General features: G+C 44.8%; 1 protein-coding gene across 3 annotated transcripts in view; it reads right to left on the bottom strand.

Moving 5' to 3' along the window:
* Positions 1-4,790, bottom strand: part of fibcd1b (fibrinogen C domain containing 1b) — a 105,916-nt gene extending 101,126 nt beyond the window's left edge. For all 3 annotated transcript variants that reach the window (XM_056432606.1, XM_056432607.1, XM_056432604.1), the window contains exon 1: positions 4,697-4,790. In XM_056432606.1, the coding sequence (XP_056288581.1) occupies positions 4,697-4,744 (48 nt within the window). In that variant the 5' untranslated portion in view covers positions 4,745-4,790. The remainder of the gene's footprint in view (positions 1-4,696) is intronic.
* Positions 4,791-22,492: the final 17,702 nt, after the last annotated feature.

Genomic DNA, 22,492 nt, shown 5'->3' on the forward strand with positions numbered 1-22,492 from the left:
AGCATGTACGTATAAATGCAGCTGCCGGCTGCGGATGCGATCTGACAAATGGATGGGGAGGGGGGGGGGTACTTTGGTGTTTCCTCGAGCACGGAGGTTGTTTAGAGTTGCACTGCTGCCCCTCCCTTACACCCCCCCTCCCCCCACAGGGAAATCACAGAGCCACTGAACCGGGGAACTCTCCTCTCTGCTCCGCCTCCTCCGATCCCTCCAGCCAGCTCAGCAGGTTCATTAGCTTCTACAAGGAAACCCTTAAAACCAGCCAGCCCATCATCTCACACACACACACACACACACGCACACGCACGCACACGCACGCACACGGTCTCCGTCAGGTTTCACATCCAGAGGCACGAGTCTCGGCTCACACTGCAAATTTAAAAAGTCGGGCGGTAAAATTAGTGAGAAGATCCATTTCAAAAATGTTTTAAAGGGGACATATTATGAAAATCCCACTTTTTTAGTGCTTCTATACGTTAATTTGGGTATCTGGCATGTCTCCCAACACAAAAACGCTGGGAAAAAACAAGTCACGCGGCTTGTTGTGGTTCCTCTATGTCAGAAACGATATGCTTGAGTGCGTCAAATGGGATCACCACCAACGTCTACGTAGATTTTGAAGCACGCCCATGTAGGGAGTCTGGCTCCATGGCCTTGGACCGCCCCCCACCACAACTTTGCAGGTAAAGTTTATTTGAAAGTTGTGTTCATATTACAGACATGAGTCATCAAATAAGTCATAAGTCATCAAATACAACGATGTAATAAGTAAACAAGGTTTAAACGCTAATTAATGGAGGTAAAAACGTTACCCCCGCCCCTGCTTGGTCACTTCCTGTTGTCAGATAACACTTTAGTTTACAGATGGAACTTTACTCATGTAGCATTTATATCTTTATGGCGTTCCCGTTACTTGCATTTACACAAACACTTTCACAAACAGTAACTTACACAAACACACTGTATTTGCTACATACTCATACATGCACAAACTATTCACGTACTCGAATCTCTAGCACCACTATGCTCTCAAAACCGCTAACAAGACTGTGAGACCTTAGCCAATGGACAAACAAACAAAAATGTAGAAGTGACATTCAGAAACGTCCTGTTGAGCCCTAACTTCTCGAACTTGTTCGGGAGCCTCTTCTTGTTCAGGGTCTGACTGGTTCAAAACGAGATGGTTGCACGACGCTATCTTCATCTGCAGGCAGCAGCTAGGCGAGCGCATCTCGTGGAGGAGGGGGGAGGGGGGAGCTGGCTCATTAGCATTTAAAGGAACAGGCACTCAAAACAGGTAAATCTGTGGGGAGGTGTTTTTGACAGGGTAAAAAGGGTGCTGTTTGAAATGATTCTTGTGGTATTTTGACCAAAATATGTTACAAACATTTCATAAAGAACCCAAGGAACCATATCAACTTGTGGAAAAATGGGCATACGATGGGTCCTTTAAATGTTTTAAGGAGGTTGTCCCGGTGTCCGTAACTTACATCACGGCGTCTTCAGCTGTCGATCCCATCGGCTACACACCGACACCCACGTTACACTCAATCAACCATCTTTGTATTTAACGTTAAAGAATAAAAAACGAGTGTACATGAGGAGCTCCGGGATTCAGAGCGAGCTGCCTCCAGTGTGTGTGTGAGTGTAATGTTGCGTAACATTGCCGCCTCATATCTGGTCTGACCACACGTGGCAGCTGTCACACACGTGAAGCCGCTCCGCGTCGCCGTGGTCACAGTCGAACCTCAGCGACGCCAACACACTTCATTTGGCCTTTTTCTTTCTAGAAAACTCTGCAGGAGGAACTTCTCTCACGTCTATTAATGCAGACATGTCGGTTTGGGGGATTCATGCAATTTGATAAGTTTCATGCTGATATTTTCCAAGATGTTTAGAAAGTGTGCATGGAGGACGGTCACAGTTACCAAGAACGGGAGCATTCAAGTGAGTTAGTGATACATCCTGGCACGAATATATGTGTGTGTGTCTGTGTTAGTGTGTGTGTGTGTGTGTACCGTAGCTGTCATCAGTCTGATATAATATCTGAGCCGGCTCTCTGGCGAGTGTGTGTGTGATGGATGTGGGCCTGCAGTGGGTGAGCTGTCATGGAGAACATTCCTCCTGTTTGTTTACAGCTTAGTGTTGGACGCGTTAGGAGTAAACATCCCATAACCGATGGCTGATCGCATCACTTATTGATGGTTTGGATCCGATTGTGTTTCTTTGTGTTTTGTTCACGGCACAAGAGTGGAGCTATAAAAGAGTCCAAGATACGGTCTGTTATATATATATATATATATATATTACAGACCGTATATATATATATATATATATAGCTCTTTAGTGCAATGTGTGTGTGTGTGTGTCCTTTAAGATCTCCAATGGCCTCCTGTGTGATGTAAGAATGATGTCATCGAAACAGATCGAGCAAACAGGCCTCTAAACTAAATCTAGCTTGTGTGTTTTGTCCCTCGGAAAAGAAGAAAAACACAACATAGGTGGTAACTCCCTCGTTGTTCGTTGTTCTCGTGTGGATTTACATTTAGAATAATAATAATTAGCTGCGTGTATCTCGTATATTTATGAGAACACAAGTTGCCGTCCTTAAAAGTTGAATTTCCCTCTTTCGGCCATTTTGGAAAAGCAGCAACCTCGACTTATCTCAGTAAAAAAAGTTCTCTGGAAGCGTCGCCGGCGTTGTGACCATACGTCACGGCGGCCACGTTGTTTCTCTGAAGCGTCTCCTCGGCCTCGTATCTGACCGCGTAGCCGCCGTTGTTACAGAGAATTAAGACTTCAAGGCGTTAAGTAGCACTCCATCTGTCGTAAAAAGGGCACTGTGTGTGTGTGTGTGTGTGGGGGGGGGGGGGACTTCTCAGATATGCTCAGTCACCACACTGATCCTCAGCCGTGTTTTTTCATGACACCAAAACAAACAAAGCGAGAGACCGCGAGACGTCTCCATTACGCCTTTAGATCACCGAGAGAGTGACGGGTCGACACACGGGGCGAGAGAGAGAGAGAGAGCGTTTTATGTGCGATAGCAAAATGACAAGTGCAGGAAGATGGAGAATGGTAGACGTCAGGGGGGGGGTGGGAGGAGAGGAGAGGAGAGGGGCCAGCGTTTAGCCATCCCCCATATTTCCCACAATGCTCTGCATGTCCACCACTCGGCGCCGTCGGTCGGGGATCTGTTTGTCATTTGCTTCGGAGGACGCGGAGTCAGAATCACGCCGGGCGTAGATGATCGTACGCGAGGTAATCCAGGCCACGCGTTTCTGTAATAGCACGACCTTTTGAGTTGATGTAGAGGAGGCGGAGCTTATGGTCATATAAAGGTGGAGCTTCCGCGAAGGGTGTACGCTTTGTACTTCACCAGAACCAAACTGTTCTTAAAGACTCGATCCAGACACGCGTCATTAGTTGAGGTCAAAGAACACTGAGAGGACATGACAGCAATTATGTTTTGTATATATATATACAAGTATAAGATATGAGGCCGTTCATATTCTCTGCCATTTTCTAACATTAAAGGACATTACGGTTGTTTTTGTTGTTGTTTTGTTAAGCGCAAGCTTCTTATAAACCAAACATAACAACACTACTATACTCTTGTGTCAATATTTTCAATGACACTATGGGGAAGTTTTCCTTTTCTCCAGTGATGCCCTGTGATAAGTAATCCCATCCTCCTGAGGAGGGAAGAGGAGAGGAGGAGGAGAGGAGGAGGAGAGGAGGAGGAGTAGAGGAGGAAGGGGAAATCATTCTGTGGTTTTTTTCTTCTCTACAGGCTTTCTCGAAGCCCCCGAAATCCGATCCCGGACTCCAGGGGAGCCGGGCTGCCCCTCCTGGGGGTCCAGAGCCGTCCACTGACCTTGTGGAAGGAACACATGAGACAATCCCCCAAAGTGAGCTCGCGCACGTCTGCTCCGGTGTCCGTCCCCCGCCGTGGGGAGGAGGACGCCCGCGTGCCATGACACCCACAAAGAGACATCCCGTTCAAAGACAGCCCATCATTGCATGGGGAGGAAACATTTAAGCATATTTAGTGGAAAAGACGCAGCGGAGATGCGCGCACACACACACACACACACACACACACACACACACACACACACACACAGACAACTCTCCGCCTGTTTTCACACGCGCGTGCTCCCGCTGCTTTCCACTCCAGATCATCACATCCTATACGTCAAGTAGCCCGGTAACACCTTCACACATCACACACAAACACACACACTCACGCACACAACTCTCCGCCTGTTTTCAAACGCGCGTGCTCCCGCTGCCGTGATTTCAGCATCTCTTTCCACTCCAGATCATCACATCGTCTACGTCAAGTAGCCCGGTAACACACTCACACGCTCACACACTCACACACATTCCGGAGCGTCGCGTCACGCCAAAACACAAGTATATGTAGCCACGGGGGGTCAGTGTGATCCGCGGGTGGGTTCAGACATTATGACAGGGGCAGAAAGTGCCAGAGCCCGGTGGGAGCCGGGGGGGGGGGGGGGGGGCAGGCAAGCTTTACTGTCTGCGCGGCGCACACAGATTCGCCCGGAGAGACGCATTCCCAAATAAACTCGCGGCGCGGTAACCACTGCGCCACGCGGCAGCCGCGCCGTGCCGCGCCGCGGCGCGACACTCCTCGAGAGCCCCATGGAGCGCGAGCTGAGGGAGAACGTACCTGGTTTTTATGCCGAGTCCCATCTTCGACTTCAGAAGAGCTGTTCATGCTTCCCCATCCGTCATGTGCCACACTATACGGAGAATCTGCGCATCCGATCCGCCTGCGTGTGTGTGTGTGTTTTTTTGGGGGGGGGGGGCTGGCGACAGAGAACGAGCCCGCTGTGTTGAAGTCCGTTACCTGTGGTTGAGCCTACTCCATGGGGCGGAAAGAAAAGGGTTATTTCACGTCCCCACAAAAAAAAAATGAAGGGAATGCACAACTACTTGTGCGCGGCTCAGCACGCACACACCGCACAACTTACGCACCAAAAAAATCCTCCGCGCGCGTGAGAGAGAGAGAGAGAGCCTCCCGGATGCCGTTATTCCAATTAAAAAGATGGAGTGTTGGCGGGCTCCAGGGTTTGAAACTTGACTAACAAACGCATCACATTTATGTTGGTTTGAATACAAAAATAATAACAATAAAAAAACTCAAATGAACCCCAAAATGATCCGAAAGCAAGTCGCAGTCTCTTTTTTTTTTACTCCACAAAAAAAGGAAAGCGAGACAAATCTTCTTGGACTCAGCTTGCAAAGTGCAGCGTGACCTCTCGGTCCATCCACTCCCCGGTGTCCAGGACGCGTGGAGCCGCCAGGTTAGTCCGCACTGTGTAGTGACTGAATACAATTAAGTTTCCAAATACCGAGCCCGGTGGTGGTGGTGGTGGTGGAGGAGGAGGAGGAGGAGGGGGGGGGGGTGGATGGATAGATAGAGCCTCCTTTTCTTTTGCGCCGGGCTGATCCGGCTTCACAGAGATGCCTTTGACAAACCCGGGGTGGGAGAATAGCCCGCGCGCTCCCTCTCCGTTGCCTCCCGACTGTCAATCAGCGCGTCTCTCTCCGGGTGTGTGTACGCACGCCGCGCTCTGAGCCACTTCTTTCCCTCGCGCAGCCCTGCCCTGAGACTGCTGTGCCTCTACCTCCCCCTCTATACTGCCTTGCTCCTTCCTTCTCCACCGCGCCGCGGACCTTCCTCTTCCCCCTGCGAACAGCAGCAGACTGCGTGGAACATGCATGTGTGTGCACGGTGCGCAGATTGCGCGCGGTCCAATGGGCTCATGGAGCCTGATCCCGGGGAGCATGGCTGATGGGAATCCACTGAAGGTTGCCAAACATGTTAAAGACCGTCTAACAACATGCAGTGTGTACATTATTAGAGCTGAAGGTGGAGAGGTGTGGGTGATTATCTCATCAGTCATCATGGCACACATCATCCAGCTGACTCTCTGAGGGGCTTCCTTTGGTAGTTTGTGTGTTGTTTGGGAGTTTACTTTAAGATGAAACAGAATAAGACTATTTATTATTCTATAATGTCTTGAAATATTAAATTATAAAGCACTCACGTGCAAACATAACGCTGCACATATGAGCACGGCTCACCGCTCAGTGTGAAGCACATTTACTGAACATAATGAGATATAATAATGGGAAGTAAATGCACCGGGCGGCACGTTGTTAGAGGTTCTCAGAAGTATACAGAACAGGAAACGCCATCACTGTGTATTGACTATTAGAACGGGGTTGTTATGTAGCACTCACAGAACTCAGCATGGTACTTAACAGAGCTCTGGTGTTTGATCTCCAGGTACACAGGAAGTTCACGTACAGACATTCACAGCTGACAGTTTTGTGACACGCGGCACACAAAAGAAAACGACCCCCGCCGAGTCATTACCGTCAACGGGGCGCACGCGGCCACGAGAGCATGTTGAATCATCGGTGCCGGGGACCCGAGGCTAGTGTGGGATAGCTCATCTCATGTGTGAACCTGCATCTCCATGATGGGGGAGGGGGAGGGGAAGGGAGGGGGTGGGGGGTTGATGCCATATAGGGGTGAGAGGTGCAGAATGTGCGTTATCGGCACGGTGGTGACATCCAGCAGCGGATCGAGGGTGTACGTTTACACGCCGGATGGATGACACCCCGGTCTGGGAATACACATTTAAAATTAAAATGTCATCACATGCAGTAGGAAAGTGGTATTATTGCACATGTCATAAATAACCGGGCTTTGATTCACAGCCGGCGTGCGGTGGGAGACGTCGTACTGAAAGCAATTTATTTCATCGTGAACAACCGCATTATCACGTCTTCTTACTCTTTATCGCGGGTTGAACACGGCCCGTGAAACATAATACAAATACACAACGCATACACATATATGACGAATAACGAATCCTGAAAAACAAATTCTCAAAGAATTGACTTATGCTTAATCCTGTTTGGAACAGGCGTAATATGGATATGTCGCATTAAGTCCCGCCCTCAACTTGCTAATAAGAGAAGTTAATCAAAATAAACCTTGAACATATATTTTGCGGACGTGTGAGATGTGCATATATATATATACTCGTTATCTATTTGACATCCTTGTCAAATATACCACGTTTTTCTTTCCACATGTTAACAGTTCTATCTCGCTTGACATATTGTTAGATATATATTTACATATCTCACCAGTGTGAAGGGTCATGATGACGCTGTGACTCACTTCTGGAACAAAAGGCCGTTAACACCAAATGTCTTCAGACCCTCGGGTCCTGCTTCATGTTTAATGGAAAAAGAGGGAATGTGCAAACATTGCACATTCACTGACACACTGCAGGGGTGTTGAACTTAAGTCTGTCTCCTCCCGGGCTTTTGGCAAATATTGTAAAGACGCAGTGATTTTCTCTTACAATGAATGAGCCATGACTTTAATATCAAACGAGCAGGTATGAAGCACACAGAGGGGCCAAAACATTGTCCACGAAACCTCGGTCACACCGGCTGGTCATCATGTTCTTGTAGAATAATGCGTGTGCTCGCAAAAAAGTGTGTGTGTGTGTGTGTGTGTGTGTATGTGTGTTCAGTTCTGGCTCCGTGTTTGAATGTCACTGAAACCTGATCAGCCAAAGACATTCAGAGAAGGAGCAGTCTCCCAGGAAGAGCTGTTTATCTCCACAATTAGCCCAGACAATACATCCTATTATTGGCTTTATGTTTGATGTGTCCAATATACAACAACAAGCATGTGTGTGTGTGTGTGTGTTTTCTGCTCTTGGTTCAATGTTGCCGTCTGAATTTCTTTTCCCCTCGGCTGTGTTTTTCGGGGTATTTTTCACGCACGGAGCGGCCGCGGAACAAATGCACAGAACTGTGAAGAACCAACAGAGTGAACTGCCCTTCCCCAAAATGCCAAGCCTATAATTTACACACCAAAAGAAAAAAAACGACGGGGAGTTGTAACAAAAATAAAACCACTAAGAAGGAAACGGAGAGAAATGAAGTAGGAACAATGGGTCGGAGAGTCGGGAGAGGTTTCCTAAACGAGCTGTTTAAAAGCAGTGGGACGTTCCAGTGCGTGCGCACGGCGATACGCACGTCGCACAAACAGACATCTGCAATGAAACACACGCCTCGAACAACTGGAAACGTCATCAGAGTGTCACTCTCTCTACTCTCATCAAAGAGAATCCGGTAAAAGAAAAAGAAAAATCAATGGGGGACAGAAACCCAGGGCTGAGGGAGCGTTATGACGGTATGAAGATGGGTCTTTCTCAAAGGGGGCGGCTGCTGTTAATCCCCTAATTTAGCCCGAGGCGTGGGCCACAAGGTTGCCGATACATCGGGCTCTTCGCTCGGTGACCCTCTCCTCTTCCTCTGTTAACCCTGTGTGGGCAAAAGCCGTTATTCATAAAGCTCACACCTCTCTGAGCGACGAGGATCCGGCGCCACACCCACACAGGGGGGTTGGGGTGTGGGGGGGGGGGGGACATTTTACTAATGAGGGGTAATTAGACGTAATTCCGGGAGATGGAATTGCAGAAGTGGTTTGGCGGCGGCGTTGCTGCTGATGATGATCACAAAAGTGATTGTAATGATTATGAGCTTGAAAGAATAAGGTGGGCGTTTCAAACGCTTTACAATCAGCGTAACGCTCACCGCCTCGACCATTACGCTCTCTAACCTAGTTTATAGGATGGATTCCAGTCTGAGCTCGGCCCTCTCCGGTGGAGTCCGGTGTTCCCTCTGCGACTTCGATCTCCGTGCTCCTATCAGGTATCTCCGTGTTGTGTCTGGCTCGAGGGCTGTTTGTCTCAGGATGTCTCCGCGAGCCGCCTAGCCCCCCCCCCTCCCCCCCGAGCCGTGTTTGCTGAACGCTTTGTAATTATCCGCGGGGCCTCCCTCAGGCAAGTGTAAAGTGCTCCACCCACCGAATGAAGCCTTTCTTCATGGAGCTGTGAGAGCAGGCGGCAGGAAGAGGAACATCGTGAGAAGATGCAAAGTATGTTTTAAGGGGCTTCAAAAAATTAAAAAAACATCTTCCTCTGCAATCAACACTGCCCTCTTCGATGTGCTACCACTCGCTTGCTCTTCCCCTTCTTCTGAATCCTGTGGTAGTTGGTTTTAGTTTAACAGACGTTGGTCACAGATGAGGTTGAAGTCGAAGATTAATTTCGGAGAATTCTTTATTGTACATGGACTGCAGAATTTCGTCAACTCTCTGAAGAAACCACAAGAACTTTGTACCCTAAACCCGCCACATAGAAGTGGGACTGACACGTACATCTTTAAGTTCATTTATGGATGTTAACCAGCTTAAACTAGAGGTCAGTTATTTACATTTCAGGGAGAGATGCTGAGCACAGTCATACGAAACATAAGTCCATATATGGAGATGGACAGAACAGAGGCATAGAAGACATTGATCATATATGGACATGGTCTGAATATAGATGTAAAAGACATTGATCATATATGGACATGGTCAGAAGAGAGGCATAGAAGACATTGATCATATATGGACATGGTCAGAACATAGACATGGAAGACATTGATCATATATGGACATGGTCAGAACATAGGCATGGAAGACATTGATCATATATGGACATGGTCAGAACATAGACATGGAAGACATTGATCATATATGGACATGGTCAGAACATAGACATGGAAGACATTGATCATATCTGGACATGGTCAGAACATAGGCATGGAAGACATTGATCATATATGGTTATTTGGGAGTTTTTCCTGATCCGATGTCAGGTTTTGGGACAGGGATGTCTATGTGTACAGATTGTAAAGCCCACTGAGACAAATTTGTGAAATTGGGCTCTACAAATAAATTGAATTGAATTGAATATGGACATGGTCAGAACATAGGCATAGAAGACATTGATCATATATGGACATGGTCAGAACATAGGTATGGAAGACATTGATCTCTGAATAGAAAGGAGTTAAAAGTCTTGTAAACCAGGTTTCTTCTTCCTTCTTCCTTCTTATCGTCACATTTCACACAAGCGATCGCAGCTAGAACTTGATTTCCATTTTCCACACAAGGTGGGAGGACACCTCGCCTCGCACTGAAAAGAAGGTGCGTCGTTATCCGGGAAGCTGTTGTGATCTGCGTGGGAATGCTGGTCTCGTGATGATATTTGGTGGTCCTGCCTCACTGAATTTCTACGGGAGAGCACCGTGTGACCCCGGAGCTCTGGAAACAGATCCGTCGGGAGCCTGAGAGTGAAAAGGTAAAGTCTCCTCCGTGGTGCCGAGACTGGAGAAGAAATTATACTCCTCCACCACTCAGCCCCCAGCGGGGGGGGGGGGGGGGGGTGTCTCTGCACTTTCAGGTGAAACCGAAAGCGAGGAACCCAAAAGAGAATGAAATGGAAATGATATATAATATTCACTGCATCGCAGTCCTGCAGCTTGAAATCATGCCGCTGATTGGAGCCGACGGCGGACGGGCAGGACCGATGTCGAGCCCCCTGAATACGTTCCGAGGTAAAAGGGTGTCTCGGGAGAGAGAAGAGGGATGTGTGGTTGAGTGGGTCGGAGGAAAGAGACGGCGAGTCTTTCATCTTTGTGACAAGTAAAGAAGAAGACATCAAATCAATCACCGTACAAATAGTTGGGGAGACGCCCATTAAGGGGGCAGGATCTGCTTTAGCTTCCCTCGATATACGTGGCCTTCCATCTTGTATCTCCATCTCACAATATATAATAACAACAATATATAAACTCAAAAGGACTGGATGCTGTTAATATTTGTAGCTAAACCACAAAGACCAAGATCACATAGATCATTGTTTCCCAGGATTCTGAGAGGCTGTAGCTGGTGGATGCTCTCATGTACTTTTTAAATGTCAATGCTAAATCTGAGGCACTTTGAGAGAAAGATTATGAGGTACATCTATTTCTATAACTTTATACTTTCTGCCCACTTTCATTTTAAAAGGATTTATTGCACTTAAAGCGTCACTACAATTATTTGACAATATTAGTTACCAGTTAGTCTTCTTTGCAGATTCAGATTCTTCATACAAAATATAAATGTTGATGTATTATTAAGTAGTTTATGGCCTGATTAAGGTTAAAAACAAGAAAAAGGGGAGTAATGAAATGTGAATGGAGGCCCCGCCCACCTGTTGAAAATTAAAAAATGTAAAATGTATTTTTAGATGAGAAACATTCTGAGGTGAATGGAACAAATTAACCATCCAAGAAAAGGATGAATAAACAAGCGTCAATACAAGGACATCACCACCAGGGATGCAAGGTATTTACAATGGAATAAACTCAATACTCTACAATATAAATACAACTATAGCCACAGGCTTATATTCAAAAGAACATTGAATATATCCCCATATCCAGATACACTAAATTATCGTATTATACCAATGACTTGTGATGGTTTGATTGTTGAGAGCATGCTATATAATTGAATTATTAAAAAAAAATGACTCTTTTTTTTCAATGAGGCCCATATATTTACACAATCAAAAAATTAAGTATCCCTCGCATCCAATTTGGTCTCCGGAGGAATGAACTTGCAGACGCACAACACAGATACCAACATTCAACCCTGGCTTCGTGCCGAGCTCTTGGCAGTCATCCAATTAACGTCTCGGTGAGGGTTAATGTATTGTCATGCCCCTTTAAGAGCCCTCCATGGAGGATTATTGTTGCAGTGACTGAACCAATAAACACAACATCACGAAACAAAACAATGAAACACCTCTTTTCTTTCTTTTTGAGCTAATGTCACGTCACACTGGTTCCATGTTACGACAGTAATTCATCGCACCTCTTTGAGATGCTATTTTTCATGCTTTGAAGTGAGAGCGCACGCCACCATTAGAAAGACGGGGAGAACAGGAATAGATGGGGTTGGTAAGCCGACACCGTGCCCTCTACCTCCTGCTAGACTGCACACACACCCTCCACACAGTCTCTCTCCCACAGCAGCATTACAAATAGAGAAAATAATGTAAAGAAAAATGTAATTCCAATGCTGAAGTTACGCTACGGACCAATTAGCAAACAGTCTTGACAGCGCTGACCTTTGAGGGAATGCAAACGAAGCTATCGTAGCTTGTTGGCTGTATTGCACCATGCAGTACATGCAAACCCTATAGAAGCGAGGAGATACAACCCACGTTATGTTCCACTACCAGGAGTTACCTCTAGTTATTCTATCCTCCTGGGAACTGAGGGAAAGTATTCCAACTTCTTCTTTTTTTTTTTTTTGAGTGAAATATCCATTGTGGTGATATTCCTGGAAGCCTTTTCTATTTTTGGTAATGTGGATGAACATTTTGCATTATAGGTTCACCTCCGACACCCATGTTGAGTAATTAAATACATACGTTTTGCCCTGGTGTTTACATTCATAAAAGGACTATTATTCAACAACAACAAATTAACTGAAATGCTTTCAGAACTAAAACTATCATTCCTGACATGTTAATAATCAATGAATTATATGAATATCATAGTAAAAAAGACAATAATTAAGCAACACTTGACTTACCTTTTGACTTTCAAAAAAATATGCTGACTGATACAGTCAGGAACAGGAAGTCAGTGACCCCAGTAGAACATCAGGATCCATGGACCCCCCAGCTGAATCAAAAGGGGTTCTAGGACCACATGTGGTCCCTGTGTGACATAGAATAGAATAGAATATACACTTTTATTAATCCCCAAGGGGAAATTAGTTATCTGCATTTAACCCATCCTTAGTTATTAAGGAGCAGTGGGCTGCGGTGAAGCGCCCGGGAAGCAACTGGGGGTTCAGTGCCTTGCTCAAGGACACTTCGACTTGCAACTAATGGGGAGAGCGGGGATCGAACCCACAACCTTGCGGTTGCAGGACGGCCCTCTTACCCCACTGAGCTAAAGCCTCCCCGACATGATGAGGTCAGCAGGTCCAGGGAGTACGGGGACAGAACGAGGACCAATCAGAGGAGGACTCACAGCTCCAGGAGTCCAAAGGAAGAGGAAGTTGTCATCATCCCAACCCCGACCTATGCGGTATCACTGGAAAGCCCCGGATGTCCTCTGAGTACTATCCCTATCACCCTAACCCTACAGCAGGGCCTGATAGGAGAACTCAAATGAGTCAAAGGAGAGATGCAAAACCAAAATGTCCACCACAGAGGACACACATGAATGGGCTGGGTCTCAGGAGGATCTATACATGAGAATATATGGAACCAAATAAAAGAACTCTTGTATTGCAATATGCTCTGGGGATCCGCAGCTAAAACTCAAGTTAAATGTATCGAGATTTTACAAAAAAGGGCTGTGCGGATCATCTGCAACGTGAAGAACAACGAACACACTGAGACGCTTTTTAAGCGATTGGGCATTCTCAGATTTAACGATCTACATTTGTCAGACAGGAATTTTTTTGTACAGATTTATGAACAATAATCTGCCCCACAATCTGTTACGTATGTTCACAAGGAACACAAATGTCTACAACCACAACACGCGCCTGCGTGGTGGCATACATATTAATAAACATACAGTCGACATTGTATTTAAAAGCTTCATCCGTAGAGGTCCAAAGCTCTGGAGACAAATTCCGGACGAGGTCAAATCAGCATCCACCACCAAGGCATTTGGTTCTCGCCTTAAACGCCATCTCACTTCACTTTAAAAGTTATTATTATTGATATACAGCCTGGCGGCACAGTACAATAGAGGAAAGATATTTAAAATGAAATGTATATACATAATTTGATGTTTGTGATATAATTTTTTTTCTAAGTTATCAGTAGTGCACATTTGCCTTTATTATTATTTTTACTATGTCTCTTTCTTTTTCTTTTTCGTTTGTTTTCTTTTTCCTCTTCTGGTTTTTGTTGTTGTTGTTGTTGCTTGTACGAAATTTTATGTTTTGATCAATATGTGTGTGTACTGTCTGTGTGCCTGTAGTAGTTGGGAGGGGGGAGTTAAAGGGTTCGGGGCGGGGCCGTCCAACTCCTCATCTCAGAGGCGCCTCCAGACCTCGGTCTTTGGACGGTCCTCCATTCGTACATTTTTTTGTTGCTAATGTCTGTCGGTATGTAAACGTTATGTATGTACCTATGGAAATAATTACTTACTTACTTACGAACTACAGATACTCTCTGTGAAAAAGACCAATTTATCCAGAACACACGGTGCACTGGCATTGGAGATAACTTTATTCAGGATTAACAAAACCATCCTGAAGTTGCTTTTAACCAAATTAGCTCGATGAGAATACCTTGGGTCTTTCGAATGTTTCCTCCCGCGTTAGCAAGAATCCGTTAAGCCGCATTTGAAGACCGCGTCTCCGTCTTCGAAGAACAAAGACAGGAGTTCACGAGGGGGTCGTAGTTCTCCGAGGCCCTCTCGTCCACCACGTCCTTTCTCTTTTCCAGAGTGAGCCGTGTATACACACCGCTGGCCCCGAGTAGTCCGTCGGGTGCCTGTGCTCAGACTCCTGATTAGTTTGACAGATCTAAAGAGTCATCCGAAGCCTTCTGCAGAAGACTCCGAGTTGCATTTGAAGTCTGGGGTGTACAGTGCACACATGAAAGGAGGACCGGACTGTTCCCTGCAGGGCTGCAGAGCTGCTCACCGGCTTGCTCATGCACTCAGTGCCACAGCTGCAGAGACCAGGACGTCTCAGGTAGTCCGGGGTTGTTATCCTTGTGCTACTCGACGCAATAAAGCTCCGAAGGGATTGAGTACAATCGATGCAAAATATGTGTTTATCCAAAGCAGCTTAGCAACTATACCAAGCGATGGAAGATTGAAAAACAAAATAAAGACTCCCTTCTATATATATAGAGGTGATTACGAAGGTCAGGGAAAGATGAAAGATGCATTTAAATGATCATTTTATCCTGTCTCTGAGCTAAGTGCTGTTTCCGAGGGACAGAATGAGCACACGTCCTCTTGTATCATCTCCACTTTGCTTTTTTGACTTTTAAATCCTGTGATATTCTTTTCCCCGGGCGAACAAATTAAAGCAAAATGGCATCCCTCAAGTTACAGACATAAAGCCAGAGGAGATCAGATGACAGATGAAAACCACAATTTCCTTGTGAGAGGCTTGACCTTGATCAGTGCGTTAAAAAAGTGCACTGCCATTGTTTATCGCTAGATATCTGTAAGAGAGCGGCACGCTATACATTTAACATTAATATTTCCATTCTAAATGTTATTCTACGATTCCTGTAGGTGGCTCTAGTCCTCTTAAATGTTGGTCTACGATTCCTTTAAGTGGTTCTGGTCCACTTAAATGTTGTTCTACGATTCCTTTAGAGGGTTCTAGTCCTCTTAAATGTTGTTCTACGATTCCTTTAGAGGGTTCTAGTCCTCTTAAATGTTGGTCTACGATTCCTTTAAGTGGTTCTAGTCCTCTTAAATGTTGGTCTACGATTCCTTTTAGTGGTTCTAGTCCTCTTAAATGTTGGTCTACGATTCCTTTAAGTGGTTCTAGTCCTCTTAAATGTTGGTCTACGATTCCTTTAAGTGGTTCTAGTCCTCTTAAATGTGGTTCTACGATTCCTTTAGATGGTTCTAGTCCTCTTAAATGTTGTTCTACGATTCCTTTAGATGGTTCTAGTCCTCTTAAATGTGGTTCTACGATTCCTTTAGATGGTTCTAGTCCTCTTAAATCTTGTTCTATGATTCCTGTAGGTGGTTCTAGTCCTCTTAAATGTTGTTCTACGATTCCTTTAGAGGGTTCTAGTCCTCTTAAATGTTGTTCTACAATTCCTTTAGAGGGTTCTAGTCCTCTTAAATGTTGTTCTACGATTCCTTTAAGTGGTTCTAGTCCTCTTAAATGTTGTTCTACGATTCCTTTAAGTGGTTCTAGTCCACTTAAATGTTGTTCTACGATTCCTTTAGAGCAGTGGTCACCAACCTTTTTGAGCCCAAGATCCCTGACCTCCGCCTTCATGACGACAAGATCTACCTATTGAGGCGTTGAGAGAAAACGACTGTCCAGACTGGACTTATGACTTTTTATTTGGCCTAATTGTCATTTTGGTCCAGCGTTCAAATTGATGTGACCAGGTACACAGAATTTAAGTGTAATATAACAAGTAAAATATTTGTTAACCGCACACAATATGAACAAGAAAAAACACATTTGCAATGAACAGCTGGATGAACTACCAATATAAATGTTGTATTTATTTACATTTCATTGCTTCTGTACCTGGACTCTAGCAATGACAATAAATTGAATCCAATCCAATTACAGCACAACACTGACAACATGATCAGTCAGTGCAACTCATGTAAGTTCAGCTCTCATCATAATGCCATCACGTCATGTGACTCCAGTCAGAGTGATGGCTGTGACTGAACTCTGCCTGTGAGCGTGTAGTTAGTTCATAATCACAGACAGCCAGTCTGAGGCCGTCTGTCAGCTGTCTGTCAGTAATCCAGCTCCTGGTCTTTGATTTGGTGATTTTCTCAACTTCACTGATGAGTTTTTCGGGGCAAAATTGGTATTCATGAAAGTTTTCTCATCTGGGATTGGTTCTGAAGTCAGACCGTTGATGACTACGTTCACATCAGCTCTACAGACATCCTCAGATTTAATTTTTTTTCATAATAATAAATATGAGAATCACCATTTGTGACTCCTGCATCTGTCCCTTTTCAAATAATAGTATAAATGCAATTGCAATCACTTTCAAGTAAACCAGATTGCTCTATGGACAAGAAAAAAGCTCAATGTTGAGCTTTTGTTTTGAAGGACAACAGCAGAAAAGCCCAACTCACGGAGGTAAGACCTGGCAAGTCGCCAAGAATCTCGGCTGTCGCGCACGCGCAGGCGTAACCTGTTAATGCCTTAACGTAAACATGTACACGAAGGTACAGGCATTTCAACATATATTTATTGATGACTTAGTTTTATGTCGGTGTACTTTGAGGCGAGTTTGTGATCAAGAAAGGTCTTTCTGCATTTCCCCCTGCGCCCCACCTGTCGTGGTACGTTCCCTCTTTCTGGGTGCACAGCTGAGAACACGGCTGTGTAAGCGAACCCGTTTTCAGGCGTTCATGAATCAGGCAGAGATCTTTTCTGACGGCAATCTTCCAGTCAGAAAGAAAACATTTCAGAAGACACTTCAGAAAATGTTCTAAAACAAGGAACAATGTGTTTTTGAATTTATTTTCATTTTATTTTGGAGCTCGACAGGGAACGTCTCCGAGATCGACCGGTCGATCGCGATCGACGGGTTGGCGACCACTGCTTTAGAGGGTTCTAGTCCTCTTAAATGTTGTTCTACGATTCCTTTAGAGGGTTCTAGTCCTCTTAAATGTTGTTCTACGATTCCTTTAGAGGGTTCTAGTCCTCTTAAATGTGGTTCTAGCGATCAAACGTAATGTTCTATGATTCCTTTTGGTGCTTTAACCGACTTGAAGACCCATGAGCGGCAGGGTAATAATATGATATATATAATACTGTATCCACTGAAAGAAAGGAAAGGATTAGTCTGTTGTATTGTTGGCAGCGTGTGCAAATGAGCGATGTTCTGTGAAATGACACGCTCACGTTACCCGACACCGAGGGAAGCCCGACATTGTTGAGTTGTCACAAACCACCCAGAATGCAACTGGACAAGGCCAGGTGAAAATATATATATGTATTTTTTAAGTAATCCTTTAAGTCGTTGATGAGCTAACTTTTTGTTCTTAGCGTTTCAACCGGTCTGCGAGTTCACGAGAGGGAAATTAAAGTTGGTTTTACATTTAGATTTGGAGGTGGCACTCAACATGGACTCGAGAGCAAACTCACCTGAGAAGCACATTCTAGATCATCAATTACCGACCCTTAACGAGTGGCCAACAGTTCTGACAATTATTCATTGGACTATAAAACATATTGAGTACAGCTGCTCGGATATTTAGGATTTGAGGCGATGCAGTATGACATTTTATATGGATAGCACCACCTGGCAACGGCAACATTGCAAATATAGTTCATTACAGGAATTGCATTTATTTCAATGACATTTTAATACTAAAGCGACATTATTGTGATGATAGAAAGCCTCAATTGCCTCTGGGCGGCGCTCTGGCTTCCACAGCGGTGACCCTGCGAGGTAGGATCCTCATTTAATGTGTGCATGCGTACAAATGAAGAAACCTACACGCAAAAATTGATAAAAAAACATCCAGTGTGAAATTTCCGTGGAGATGTCCACCCTGCCTCATATGCCGCTCCCTCTGCGTGCTGACATTCCACCGTAAGTGGTCAATGCAAAGCACCTCGTGCATATCGATGCATATGAAATGAGCCGATCGATAGTTCTCTGAGCTGAATGACGGCAACTACCGTGGCAGAATTTGAGGCGGTCCCTAAATATTCAATATTCATTTTATTCTCTTGCCACATTCTGGGTCTGGGCGACAATCGATGGGACTCGCCGCCCTGGGGAAGTTTGATAGTGGAACATGATTTAGTTATTTATTTAAATGTTGTTATGGTGACCTTGGGTGTGTGATTAGGACTCATCACGAAGGACGCGGAGCGTAACGATTGTGCGACAGCTCTCTCCGGCTTTATTTTCCAGACGTTGCCGATTTACATAATCCTTACATGCAGGGAGCGTGCGTGTGAGAGCAGGAAGCAGAGGGCGTGACAGTCACCGTGGCGTCTCCGGGTAGTCGCCGTCGGGGAGCTGTCTACGTACAGAAAGTATACAGGCCTTTTCCAAAAAGATCATGGATAAATAACTATGTTTTTACACTCGTAAGACATTAAAAACTGCATGTCTACTTGGTGATAAATGCACAGTACTAATAGATACTGCTGCATGTTATTGAAGACATGTTCTGCAAAGCCTCAATGCCTCGTGATTACAAACTAATTTGTCCACCAATCCACCAGTTAGCCAGTCCACCAGTTAACTAGTCCACCAGTCCACCAATCCACCATTTCCCCAGTCCAACACTCCACCAGTCCACCGGTCCACCAGTCTAGTGCAGCTCTCTGTCCATCAGTGACAGTGATTCTGTCGACACCAGTAGAAGCTGATTCCTCCACCAGGTATCACTCACCCGGCTGCCCCCTCCAACACAAAATGTAACATATTAAGAAAAAGGAGAAGGCTAAACATAATGCGATTAAAACTGGCACCATAAATGAGCAAAAGTGGAATTGGCAATCAAGAAAAGAAAAACTAAAATGAAATAGCTTTTTTTATTTTATTGAATCATTTCCATTCAGAGTGGCCGACGCATCTCAATTAAACACTTGACAGTGGAAAACATTACGCAACCCGAGCTCTTCCAACGTGACCCTCACTTTCACTGCTTTGCTCTCAATATATCAACACGAATGAGTCTAAAATATAATCCGTTTGTTAGTGACGGTTCTGATTGAGCCTCGTAGAAATACACGCAAATCAGTTTCATTAATTATTCCAAATATTAAATAGAGTGAATATGCAGGAATTCTTCGACCCGAAAGAAGACGTCATTATAATTTCACTGCACATTCGTTTAATGTGAGAGGGTTAATCTTTATGCAATCTAGTCCACCAGTGTAATGAAGAAAAGTTGAGGGACCTAAGTGAGTATTTCAACCACAACAACAACAACAAAACACCCACGTTGAGGTTATTTCTGCACAAGCCACCACCACCAAGGCCTGAATCACACCATAAAAAATACCACACCAAAAAAAAGCAGTCCAGTAAATAAAATTGTCTGACGCACAGAATGAGAGCTGCCTTTGGGACGGAGAAAATCAATTAAGGTGGGGTCCGTTTTGTGTGTTTGGGGCAGGGTGGGGGTGGGGTGGCGGGGGTTGGGGGGGGGGATGTCTGCTGCTCCCGACCGATAAGGACATTTCTGTGCTTGATTCGGTTATGCCAAGAGGAGATTATTGGGCCTGGCAGGAGCAGCGGTAGGTTCTACTCATTAAGTGAGTGGGTCACTGCCAGTCCTAGACACCAGAGCCAAGGTAAGGGGGGGGGGGGTTGAGCAACCACTCGAAACACGCTGGGGAACCGTGTCCCCGCTTTAGTTTTGCTTAACCAAATTGTTCTGCAAGGGATTAGTGATCAACCGTGACCCTGTTTTAATGGCGGAGGGTACTTCAGCGGTGATGCTGCGGTGTAGGTATGGATCTTGTGAACTCTAAACCCCAAAAGATAAGAAAATGATCGTCACCGTGCCACGGAACCCGAGCGAGACTTCTCTGCCTTATAATAACCGCACGCTATGAAGCATTATATAATACTTCCTTTATAGAGTGTGCAACAAGGCTTTGTAAATGATGAATTAAGTATTTACCTCAACTCTAAACCCCCAAATAAAATAAAATAATAGTTAACGTGCCACGGAACCCGAGCGAGACTTCTCTGGTTTATAATAACCGCTCGCTATGAAGCATTATATAATACTTCCTTTATAGACTGTGCAACAAGGCTTTGTAAATGATGAATTAAAGTGTTTACTCGTACTTAACTAGTGCAATTATTATAAAGCGTCATCACAACATCTTTACGGCTTCATTAGAGGAGTGTTTACCCTTCGGTTGCCCTTCAACGTGTCTCGAAAGGTTTTCGATAACGACTCCATCACCACAGGTCCCAGGAATGAAAAATAATATATTTTTTAAAGGCTGTCATTTGTAATTGGTGTGTGTGGCGCTACGCGCTGAGCCACTGGGACCCGGAGTAAATTTAACCTGACAGTGAGGAGAGAAAATAGACTCTTTTCCTCCCTTATTCATCTCTCCTCTGTCACTGATAAGACTCGCGGTGTTGGCCTCGATGAACGGAGGATTTTCCCCCGAGGATAGAGGGAGGAAAGAAGCACCTTCTTGAGAGGAAAAAGTATTCTCACCTATTGAATGGAGTGTTTCACAAGCTAGAGTAAATACTCTCAACGTTTGACAGTGATGCTTTCTTAATTTTTATTTCCCCCCTACGTGCATTGTATTTAATGTGCAAACTGCTTCTCTGTAAATGCATATTGGAAGCAGTGAGAGAGAGAGTGTGTGTATGTATGTGTGTGTGTGTGTGTGTGTGTGTAAAGAAAGAAAGAAACAACAAGTCAAAATGAGAGAGCAGGGGAGAGACACGGCCGCTCATTGAAGCGTGAGTCCATTACCGTGGGTGGCTGCTGTGAAGAGGAACTATTAGAGGTGTAATGGGGATGGATGGATGGTGATGAGGAGATGTGCAGCTGATGCTTTGAGATTGAGCCGTAGCCCCGTGACCTTTGACCCTGTAGAGGGGAAGCACAATGAGAGAATGAGATGACACCTGTCAGTGAAGGTAACAACTGGCTCTTCTTTCCCTCACTGTGTCTCCTCTGTTGCCTCTCCTCTTCCCCTCTTTGGGTCCTCAGGTAGAAGACTCCATGAAGAGGGTCAGCGGTTAAAGTATAAAGCTTGGGCGTATACAGAGAGCATGCAGTCAACCCTTAAATTACATTAAATTATAAAAATTACCATACGAATATTCCTGATGTAAAAGTGAAAAAATACTATCAGCGAGAAAGTATTAAGGAGTAAAAGTCCTCAATCCTTTTAGTGTTGAAGACGAGCCGGCAACCTTGACGAGATGTCGACAGAAGAGCACTCAGGAGGAGACGAGGACACATGGAAGGGAGCAAGTAAACAAAGTAGCAGAAGAGGGGGAAAAAATAGAGAAATCTATAACATAAAAATATTATTTCTACCATTTTTTTTATATATGTAAAAAATGTTTTAAGAAATCAATTGTAAAAAAAAAGAAATCTCTTGGAAAAAAGAAGGAATTGTGCAGATTGCTGCATTAACATTCTAACCTTTTTTTTAGCATGATCACTGAAATAAAATGAAGTATCCTACAGACTGAAGCTGCAGAAAGACTACCTCCTACTTAAGACTACCTCCTTACATTTCCCATGATGCAACTCAGCAGCTCATTTTCACGAGACTCTGCCTGCACCCATGTGCTTCAAACTCCTCGCACCAAAGTTTCCTCAGCTCCTCCGTGAAAAGATTCGCCTTCAGGCCTTTTTAGGAGTCTTAAATAAACTTTCAGAGAGCTTCTCCTCCATTTACTTTTCTATCGAATCCATAGAATAGAATCCCGCAAAAAATATGAAGCACGCCTCCTCCGTTTGGCGCTTAACAAATATATAATCGCCTAAACCGTTAATACAAAGCAAACGAGCGATGCCGGTTTTTCCCGTTGGACGTTGGCGTGGCGATATGGTTTTAGAGATATGGTTTTTAATAAACACATTTTTTCAAAAGCTTGGAGCTTTAGCCTCAAATGCAGGGGTGTCACACTCCTGTTCACCGTGGGCCAAATAAGCATCATGGCCGCCCTCTTAAAGGGCCGGAAACACCATATTGTTAAATAACTCTCTCTACATTTGATTATTGTTTATTTGAGTGTAGAAATATTGTACATAAGAAAATGTCTCTAATATTACAACATAAATCCATTAAAACCTAAACCTTCAAAATAAAAGCACG

The sequence above is a fragment of the Pseudoliparis swirei genome, chromosome 15 (genome assembly GCF_029220125.1).
Source record: "Pseudoliparis swirei isolate HS2019 ecotype Mariana Trench chromosome 15, NWPU_hadal_v1, whole genome shotgun sequence".
In the NCBI taxonomy this organism is placed as follows: domain Eukaryota; kingdom Metazoa; phylum Chordata; class Actinopteri; order Perciformes; family Liparidae; genus Pseudoliparis; species Pseudoliparis swirei.